This window comes from Myotis daubentonii, chromosome 5, assembly GCF_963259705.1.
Source record: "Myotis daubentonii chromosome 5, mMyoDau2.1, whole genome shotgun sequence".
Lineage (NCBI taxonomy): Eukaryota > Metazoa > Chordata > Mammalia > Chiroptera > Vespertilionidae > Myotis > Myotis daubentonii.
In genome coordinates this window covers 77,433,974-77,444,664 of record NC_081844.1, presented here as the reverse complement: position 1 = coordinate 77,444,664, position 10,691 = coordinate 77,433,974, and the positions used below count along the sequence as shown (strand labels likewise).

At 51.9% G+C, this 10,691-nt stretch overlaps 1 protein-coding gene across 1 annotated transcript in view; it reads left to right on the top strand.

Annotated features, from left to right (window-relative positions):
- The first annotated feature begins 1,543 nt into the window (after positions 1–1,543).
- FSTL4 (follistatin like 4) overlaps positions 1,544–10,691 on the top strand; it is a 324,334-nt gene continuing 315,186 nt past the window's right edge. Inside the window, exons 1-2 of the mRNA XM_059698386.1 lie at positions 1,544–1,746; positions 10,278–10,413. Coding sequence (XP_059554369.1) covers positions 10,288–10,413 — 126 coding nt within the window. The 5' untranslated portion in view covers positions 1,544–1,746; positions 10,278–10,287. The remainder of the gene's footprint in view (positions 1,747–10,277; positions 10,414–10,691) is intronic.

Genomic DNA, 10,691 nt, shown 5'->3' with positions numbered 1-10,691 from the left:
ATCCAGCTGTAGAGAATCTGCCCCCAAGCCTTGAAGGTCAGTCACGGCTGGCCTTGGCAAAGATAAAATCTGAGGAGCATACCTCCCAAGGCCCGAGGGGCACTAAGGAGGGAGCAGGCTTTACTCTTCTGAGACTAAATCATGATAGCCATGTGGAAAGTCACAGCAAACCGAGTCACCCAGGTCTCATCCAGCCCCCATGTTACAGATGGAGAAACTGATGCCTCTAGCAGGCATATGAGTGACTCGGGGTTACCAGCTGAGCAGTGGTGGAGGGAGGGCCGGATCCCAAACCAAAACCTGTGTGAGGACAGAGGCCTTGTGGCCCACCCACTGCGCTCTCCTCAGCACCTAGCACAGTGCCTGGTGCATGGGAGGGCTCCGTAAATGCCTGTGGAAGTAAAGAGTAAATGTAATGCCTCTCCCTCCACGTCAGCCTGGTGGCCTTGCCCTTCTGCTGAGATTGACTATGTTTATCCTCAGAAAAGCCCCCCTGCCCCTGCTCCTGGCCAGGAGCTATCACAGGGCATGGACAAGACACTGCTCCCTTAAGCCAGAAAGTCACCCCGTGTCCACACAGCCAGAGCAGGGGCAGTCCCTCAGAGAGACCCCTGCCCCATCCATCACCACCAGCCTGGCCTGGGCTGGGGTACCCCTCTTAAATTTGAGGCCAGATTGGGACTAAAATATGACCACATGGGGGGCCCTCGTTGTTACAAAGATGTTTCCAGTTTATTTCTGCTTCAAGATCGATCTCTAGACCAATTAACAAAAGCAAAACGACTGCTTGGTTGCACTGGAAAAATGCAAATACTTAATTCTTAATAAAGATTGGTTTAGTAAAAAAAAAAAAAAAAAGTTGTGGGTGTTGAAGAGGGATCCAGAAAGGTTTGGGAGCCCCAGGCTGGAGGATGGGGCCCCAGCTGCAAAAACGTCTGGTTGTAAAGGAGAAGGAAGACCTTCTGGTCACAGCTTGGCCAAGCTAAGCAAATGTCATCACCTGGGACTGCCCCTCTGTGCCCAAGATTTTGTAAGGTTCTGCAGCTGGGAGAGGGCAGATTCGGAAGAGAGAAAAGTAATCAAACTGCCTTTTCGCAGGTCGTTGGTTCTCAGCGAGGGGGAGTGTTATTTGACTTTGCCTCCAGGGACAGCTCTGGGTCTGGTACTGCCCGGACTCTACACGCTATATGGCCAGTAAGTTGTGCTTCTTGAGCGCACAGCCTCGGAGAATCCAGCCCCAGAAGGAGCCGGGAGGAGAGAGAGGTGAGGAGGGGTGTTTTGGCGGGTCAGGGGGCTTGTCACCTGCCAGGCTCCCGCGAGCCAGGAGCCGGAGCTACTCCGTCCCGCGGCGGGTGCAGGGGTCGCCCTGGAGCGCCGAGTCCTCGCGGCCCGCGTGCGCGCCCCAAGCTCTGCGCACCTGCTGCGGCCCCGCGCGGCTCAGAGCGGCGGGCGGGTGGCTGCGCGCACAGGTGGCTGCGATTGGATAGGCGGGGCCGCGAGGGTGACGTCACGGGCTCCGGTCCCGGCGGCAGAAATAGGGCAGCCTCGGCGGCGGTGGCACAGCAGTGGGCAGCGGTGGCTCGGAGAGCTGGAGCCGCGACAACCTCCAGCGCGCCCAGGACCCGCCAACAGCCACAGAGACCGACCGCACGCGGAGCCGGGTCGCCGCTACCGCTGCCGCCACGGGGCGCTCCCGCGAGTGGGAGTCTGGCCACCTGGTCTTTCCTTCGGCCCCAGCTGCTTCAGGTACGCGGGAGCGGGGAGGGTGCCAAGCCGCCGCCACCAACGCCGGGATGCACCCCGTCCGGGTCCCTGCGCCGGGTCTGCGTCTTCCCGCAGGGCCGGAGCGGGCGCCTGCTTGTCCTCCCAGCCCGTGCCGGGAGAGCCAAGTTTGCCCGCCTGGCGGGCAGCGGGCACGGGATCACGGAACGCGGGCTTGGCAGGGCTACCCCGGCCCGGGCCGGGACTCGGGGTAAAGGCTGGGGCGCCGAGACTTGGGGCCCACGTCTGCTGGAAGGACCGGAGTGATCTGGTGGTGCGCAGAGCGCGGCGCAGAACAGTTGGGGCCGAGCCCGCAGCCCGCGCGGGCCTGAGACCCTGCAGGCGCCGCTCTTGGGCTCAGGACCCCTAGCGGCCTCGGCGAGTCAGGCGAGCGGCGGCCCTTCGGCTGGGACCCGTGCCCTTGGCCCCGTGCTCACTCCCCCCTCCCTCCAGCTTTGCGGGGAAACTTGCGTCTCCTTGCTGCAGCTCAAGGGCCCGCAAAACTCGCCTGGCCCTCACTTCCCCCGAGCTCCCAGCGTCTGGGGCTGAGCGGTGGGCTCGGCGCGGGAGGCTGGGGAGGAGGGACCCGGGACTGAAGCCGGCCCAGGGCAGCCTGCAGCTCTCGTTCTGCGGGGCTGGTCGCAGTTCCGAGCGTGCAGCCGTGTTCCCAGCTGGGGAGTCACTAGGGAGCATTTTGTTTTGGGGGCGCCCAGGCAGGGAGCCTGGTCCGAAGAGACCTCACACTGTGGGTGATCTCCGCCTCTCTCTGCGCTAGCGAAGGAAGCCCGTTCCAAGTTTCGGGGGACTAGGCTACGCCAGGCAGAACGCTCCGCTTTGGGCGCGTGTAGCCCGGAGTTGGGGTGAGAGCCGCGCGAGCCTTTGCGACTCCCTTCAGCTAACACAGGGGCGCCCGCCCCGCATTACCCCGCGGCCTGCCACCTGAGGACTTCTGGACCTTCCGCTCCAGAAAGGGCAGAAACCCGCTGGAAGTAGTGGGGTTTCTCTCAATGCCCGGCACGTGGCAAGCCCCCGTGCAGCGTGTCCGCCTGCGGGAAGTGCCTGGGGGCCGGCGGAGTGGAGCCCTACTAGGCCTGTATCATCCATCCATCGCCCAGAGAGTTGGTCCCCGTGAGCTGCCCAGCCTAGCTGGCTCCTGGTAACTGTCCTCGACATTGATGAATAGCGCTTCCACGGCCTCTCCTCCTCTCCCCTCTAGGTGTCGCTTCCGCCGAGGTTTCTGGCAAGGGAAAAGCAGTGCCAGTAGCTTTGGTCTGAAACCTTGGTAAATTTGTTGCAATGCTGTGTGCGCACCAGGAACCGTACTAGCTGGGCCCGAGATACAAGCATCCATCCACATTTTGTGAGTCAAAGATAAATAGAATTTCAAGAGGAGGTGGCACGGCAACTACTAATTAGTGCCCCAGAAATGGGCCTGTATTACCATCTGTGAGGGGGAAAGGGGGATGGGGAAGAAATTCTGACTTTTCTCAAAAGTCCCTATTTTTCTGCTATCAGGCTTGAGGGAAAGCCAAAGCTGACTTTTAACGGTGTCCTTTTTTAAAAAAAAATATATTTTATTGATTTTTTACAGAGAGGAAGGGAGAGAGAGAGAGAGTTAGAAACATCGATCAGCTGCCTCCTGCACATCTCCTACTGGGGATGTGCCCGCAACCCAGGTACATGCCCTTGACCAGAATCGAACCTGGGACCCTTCAGTCTGCAGGCCGACGCTCTATCCACTGAGCCAAACCGGTTTCGGCTAACGGTGTCCTCTTAATCCTGGGGTGGCCTGGGACCAGCTCCAGGTCTGGGCAGTGGTCAGGTGGAGGGCTCACCTAGGAAGCCAATGGTCAAGGGAATGTGTGGTGTGGCCTCTATGACGCCAGAGCCGCAGCAAGCCTCATGCAGTAGCTCCAACGGGAGACTTGAGCTGATGCCCACAGGGCCCATGACGTCTGCTTCTCGTCTGAGTTTTGTGAGCAGGCACTGCAGCATCTCTAGACCATTTTTGTTCAGACACACTCGGCTGAATGTCGTTTTCTTCCCACCCCAGGGGACAAGACAGCCCCCCTCCCCGAAGACAGACTGAAATAGTCATTGATGTGATCTGTTAAAACGGCTCCTTAAAATGTTGTCCCAGTGGCTTCTGCTTTCTTGGAATTTTATGCCCACCCCCAGTTTTTGTTAATCCCAGGCAGACTCTTATTGCCTCAGAGAAGGGCCAGCTTGTTCTGGGCATTCGGAGAACTTCTGTCCCTTTGGTTGTGCCCTGGAGGTGGGTGAGGGAGGGGTAGGTTGGATTTTTCTACCTTGATAAATCAGTCACTCAGGGTTCTTTTCTGTCTACTAAACGTTGCAGAATTTTTTTTTTTTTAAAGAGATCTTCACGTTGTGATATTTTGTTGGACTTAACATGATATTCCAAAAACTGGAGTTGGATAGTCAAGATTTCCTAAAGATCTCCCTTAATTCCTACTTTGTTCTTTTGGGTATTTCTTTTCAGACTCAGCCTCCTTGTGTTGCTTATGTGTGGTCAACTGTGTGCTTGCTCACTTAATGAAATTAGGTAGTTATTTCAAGAGCACATCTTTCCTTACATTTTCTCTCTCAATGCATAACACAAGGCATGGAATGTCAAATAAGACAGAATTACAGTTGAGAGAAGATGGTACTTTAAGATGTATAATCTGAATGTTGGAAGGATGAGGGTTACTGGAGGTTTTCTTTGTGTGTGTTAAGCTTAATAGTAAATAGGAATGCTATAGATTAGTCTATACATTGTGCACAGACTAATTTAGGCATCTAATTTATTAATTGTTAGAACAAATCAACCAAAGATACAGAGTAGGAATTAATAGAAAGTGCAATATAACTTCATTATGGTTTCTTGCATGGTTAGCCTGACATATTTCCATTCTTAATTTCCTGGGTTGGTATTTTAGGGACTATCTTAGGAAGTTTGACCCCCTTTCTTTTTTCCTAAAACACTCACCAATAAAAATTAAGGTCCTAAGTCTTCCAAAAGAAATTAAAATATAGCCTCCTGGTTTTAGGTTGGGGTTTATATGGATTTTATTTCCTTTTTACACTGGGCGGACATACAGAAGAGGACTACAGGGATTTTTAGTGGTCCCCAGTGGGTTTCTGTTTGTGGATTGCCAACATCCCAGGTGTAAAATGCAATGCACCTCAAGTAACTGGCTAGATTCGCTAGAACATACAGTTTTTCAGTTAGAAAGGTTGGCAATGCAGGCGCCTCAGGGTCACAGACCTTACCAGCGCTCTTCAAGGTTGGGTGGTGTCGCTTGGTTCTGCCAGATTGTCGTCACAATTTCTGGTCCTGTCCGTTACAAAGAGAAGCCATTTCCATGTGGCTAATCCATAATGTCTGCTTTGGTAATGTTACCATATTCGGGGAGAGAGAGAGAGCGAGAGCGAGAGCGAGAGAGAGAGAGAGAGAGAGAGAGAGAGAGAACGCTCATGAACAGTCTACCAAAAAGCTTTGATGGCCAGAATGTCCCCTTTTCTCAACCAGGGCTCTTCCCACAGGAGAAAAGAAGTTTGTATTAAACCTACTAGTTTAACGGTGCTTTTCTCTGGCCTCTGATCCTGTTCCATAAAGACAGCGTACATCCTGGCCTATATTCTCTGCTGGGGCAGATTTGGAATTGACATCCTCACACCAATTTCTCCCTACTGTGTCATATTTTTCGACTGCCTGCACAAAGCAAGTCAAAATTTAGAATGTTACATCATTCAACTTTGTGGTGCCCCATAATTTTAAATACAAATAAACAAGAGAACCAGTGTAAGATTATATTATAAAGACAGAAAATCTCGTGATTGTTGCAAGGATCAGGCGGATGCCCTAGTGGTAGATGCACTAAAAATAGCAAAATCAGTCAATCTAAGCAGAAGGCAAACATATTCCGTATGTGAGTTTGTGACAAGGTAAGAAACAAAACGGTTACCTAGACCTGGGTTTAGTCTCGGTCTGGTGTGGCGTCACACGTGGTGAATTCCCTAACTCCCTGGGCTCTGGTGTTCTGTCCGGGCAGCAGACTGGCTGGCCCCTGGCTCCCCTGAGTGTGGGGAAAGTGAGGCACAGGAGGGAAACCACGGAGGATGCAATGAATGACTTCTCTTGGAAACGTGATGTCTTAAATATCAAGGGATTTGTGTTTTATGAGTTGTTTGAAAAGGTGGTCCCAACTCCTTCATGAGGACGATCTTGGGTAGATTTTTAACGATCCTAGCACTCTAGCATGCACTGAATGACGTTTATAAACCTGAATTGATCTCTAGGAACTAGGTTGCACAAAGAGGGTTTGCGACCTTATGGATGGTACCTTCCCATGTCTATGACCAGGAGATTCTTGTACTCCCTTCTGTCTGAAGGCCAGTCGGGCTATTTGCATTTGAGGAGTAATGTGTTGACAGGTCACCCCCCCGCTCCCCCGAGAGTGACTGTGCCATGCTGCTGTGCCCATGAACTGAGGGGCCTCCTTGTTGCCTGGCAGTCTGTGCATCACCATGTGGTTTCTTCTTGTTCAATGAAGACAGCAGCAGTGGAAGCTGAGAGACTTCCGAGTGGTCCCTTCCAGGGGTGGGTGCGGGAGGGGAGCAGCGTGGCTTTCCCTCGCCCTGCTTCTTTGGTCTTGGTTGGATCCCTGAAAGCTGGAGGAGTACAGCTCTTGGCAGCCTTTCGAGGAAAGGGAGGCTTTGGGCTCAAGGTCTCCTTTCGTGCTGTCCATGGATTTTTGCATCATGTTAAAAACAGCAGTTTGTCAAAATAAAATATTGCTAAGTATTGAGTGGCAGCAGAGGATGGGACTTAAGAGCATAGATATCGAGTCCAGCTGCCTGGCTCGAAGTTCCATCTCTACCACTTATTTGCCACATGGCCATAGCAGGGGACTTACCTCTCTGTGACCTGTCTCCCGTCATCTGCCTAGGTGTCTGGTCGTCCAGTGGGCTGTGCAACCAATCAAAGCATATATGCTACTGATATGCTAAGGCTGCTCAACCACTCGCTATGACGTGCACTGACCACCGGGGGGCAGATGCTCCAATCAGTAGGTTAGTTTGCTGCTGGGGTCTGGCCGATCCGACATACCCTGGACCCCTCTCGCGGTCCCTTCCCAGCTGACCAACTTCTTGCGTCCCTCCCTGGCCTTAATTGTGTACCGGTCAGGTCCCTCAGCCCGGCCTGTGCCCTCTCACAATCTGGGACCCCTCGGGGGATGTCAGAGAGCTGGTTTCCACCTGACGGCAGAATGACCAGTTGCTATGATGTGCACTGACCACCAGGGGGCAGACAACATAGGAGCTGCCCCCTCGTGGTCAGTGTGCTCCCACAGGGGGAGTGCCACTTAGCCAGAAGCCAGGCTCACAGCTGATGAGCTCAGCAGTGGTGGTGGGAGCCTCTCCCATGTCTGCGGCAGCACTAAGGATATCTGACTGATGGCTTAGGTCTTAGCCTTCAGGCAGACATCCCCTGAGGGCTCCCAGACTGTGAGAGGGCACAGGCTGGGCTGAGGGACCCCCCTCCCCCCTGAGTGCATGAATTTTGTGCACTGGGCCTCTAGTTGCTATATAAGTGTTAACTAAATAGTCTCTACTTGGTTATTAGATCATCAAAATTGATTTAGACCCAATATTAATTCTTTTTTTATGAACTGAACTGTCATAAAGCTTGAGTTATAAATTTTTAGGCTGTTGCTGCTGTAGATGTAATGAATTGTCACTCACCCAGAGAATAGAATGACACATCTACCATGCAAATGAAGGTTGATCTAGTGGTGGCCAAGCTGAGCTCAGCTTTACAAAGAAGCTGCCTAGGAATATTTCAGGAGTTGGCCTGACTCCTGTGTTCTCCTGTATTCAAATACAATCTCCCAGGACCTCAACACAAACCAGATGAATCCAGGGACAAGTCCAGGTGCGACAGGGCTGAGCTCCAGCTTCCCAAAACACAGAACAGCTGGCTTAAAGCCAGAGGTCAGGCTGCATACTCCTAAGGCAGCGGTTCTCAACCTGTGGGTCACAACCCCTTTGGCGGTCGAATGACCCTTTCACAGGGGTCGCCTAAGACCATCCTGCATATCAGATGTTTACATTACGATTCATAACAGTAGCAACATTACAATTATGAAGTAGCAACAAAAATAATTTTATGGTTGGGTCACAACCTGAGGAACTGTATTTAAAGGGCCAGAAGGTTGAGAACCACTGTCCTAAGGGAAGTGATTTGCAGCTTGCCAAAATAGCAATTGAAATGAGTGGGTTTTATTTTGATGCCACCCATTAATAATAAAACATCAAGCATAACTGGTCTTGGATTACCAGGCAAATTGAAAACTAAGTTCTGTGGCTTGAATATTTCCTGTCTCTTGGAATTGACAGCTGGACGTTAACTAGAGTAAGTCTTGATGGTCTTGCTTTTTTAGTTCATTTGGGCTGGAAGGCATGAGCAGGGGGAAAAGACCTTCCCTGTGTGTGCTCCGCCCAGCAGCACTGTGGCTGAGAGTGGATAAGTGGGGAAGAATTAATAAAGGAGAGTGGGAAGCAATGTCTTTCTAGTTCTAGCTTGAGTTACTGTTGCTGGTTTTAAAAAATTTCCCAAAATCCAGCCACTGATTTCGGCAGTGTCTGGAACGTGGCTCTGTGTTCAGACGATAATAATTTATGGAGAGTAGGGAGCCGCCCTGTTTATTTTTAGAAAAACTGGCTGCAGTTCGGGAAAGACATTTCTATTCTCTTCCCCCCCACCCCTGCGAGAAAGATGTTCCCTCCTTCCCAGCGCTGGAGTTCCCTCCCCCCGAGGCCCCAGCTAGAGTGCCAGGTGGGGAGTGCTGAGTGGGTGGCTGCTGGGAATGCTCCCGTCCTCTCCCAGGTGGCAGCCGAAGCCATACCTTCCCACTTAACTGTGCCTTCTTCAGAGTGCGGAGCAGGGGCCGAAGGGGGCGCGACCGTGACCTTCACGCTCTACTTACCTGACACCTGGACTGTTGCCCTAGTAGCTCCAGCTTTGCTAACAGATGTGGAAGATGAGCAGCTGGAGGAACAGATGTAGGTGTGGGAGCCTATGGACTCTTTTTAATTCAAGAAGACACCTTCTCTTACAAGGCAGTCATAACGTATAACCTTGCCTTTCCATGGAACCGCGCTGCCTGCCCACACTTTTTAGTCTGCTTCTCCTTCCTGGGGCATTTCTGTCTCAAGCTGGGGACATCCAGCCAATCTGGAGAGGCAGCTCTATTTGGGTGTGGAAAGCGGCCAAAGGAAACCTGGAATGCGGCAGGAGTGTGTGTGTGTGGCGGCCCCGGCATGAGCACGAGTGACCAGGTGGCACCTCTAACGCCCCTTGTTTAGGGTCGGAGTCCTCCAAAGCTGTTGCCTTTGGGGGTGAACAGGGGTGGACTCCTCCAATGGGCTGTAATGTCCCTCAGGTAGCTAGCTAATCCTTTTTGACTGGGGCGCCTTCTCTGGACCAGCCGTAAGCCAGGCCCCATGGGCTGCTGGCCTCCAAGGAGCTGTGTCTTTTCATCTCCCAGCCACGATCAAGATGCAGTGTGGACCACATGCAATTAAGCGCTAAATTGTGTGGTGCTCACGGAAATCAATAACCCCCAAGGCGCCTTGAGTAAGAGCTGTAAACACTGTACCACGCGTTCTGTCTTGCTCTGTTTCTTAGAGATACTGAGATGGAGGTCGGACTATGTTCATAGTAGAAACCCTTTAAAAAAAAGTACGGCTACTGTGCAAGCAGACTAGTCTGTGTCCTTGTCCCCTTTAGTACAATGCCCAGCACATGGCAGGGAGTGGAATATTTATTGTAGCTGATCCTGAGTTTTTTCCATCCGGTAATTCTGTGATTACTTTGAATTGCCCATGTCTTGTCTTCTGGGACTTTACACCATTTACCACGGGAGCCTCAGGAAACACCTTGAAAGTGATTGAAACCCCATTGTCCATGAGATGCTTGGATTCTGCTGCAAAAATGATTGGTCTTGAAAATATCGGACCTTATAATTCCATTTGGAAGCTTGTAAACTGAGATATCAGCTGCAAACCGGCTGCCACGGGCTTAACATGATTCCTCGTCAGCATTTATAGAGCACTCGTTGCTTTCTGAGGACACCGAGGCATAGATACACGGTGGCCTCACAGAGGGACCCAGCGTTGCCACCCTGGTTTGTTCTTACAGACATAGTGGTAGGTGGCCTTTCAAGTGGGCTTGCACAGAGCCGCCAGCATTCATAGAGCTCCTACTATGCGCCTGACACTGACCCTTCCATCCTCACCGCAGCCCGGTGAGGTATGTATTATTGACTCCATTTTGAGAGGAGTAAACCAAGGCTCGGAAGTCATATAACTTCTCCATAGCAGAACGGAAAAGTTGTTGCTAGGATTTAACTCAAGTTTATCTGATTCTGGAGTACAAATGCTCACTACCCCACACTTGCTTGCACTTTGTGACATTTAATTCTAAGCCCTTGTCATTTTCTCAACAGACTCAACAAAATGAAACCAGGACACGTTTGGCTGTGTCTCGCACTGCTTGGGGCCTCCCTGCGGGCTGCGCTGGGATGGACAGAACCAGGAACCAGCAGAGGCCCCAGCGTGGGTGTGGAGGAGTCGCAGGCAGAGGTATTGTCACTTAGCAGCTGACCTGACATTGCAAACTGGTTGCTTTACAGAATCTGGTTTACCCCTTCACTTTTAGTTGATAGCAATTAGATTGCAGTGTGAATTTAAATTGGTCCCCTTCTTGGTAGGGGACAGAGGAAGCAACATGTGTTGATACGGACAGGAGGTTTTCTTCGTGCTGTAAGCAATGGTCTAAATCTCTCCAACGTTGAAAATGCGTTCCCAAACCCAGCTGGAGTTGCAAGGTTTGTCTTCTACAAAGACCTCAAGAGAACCAC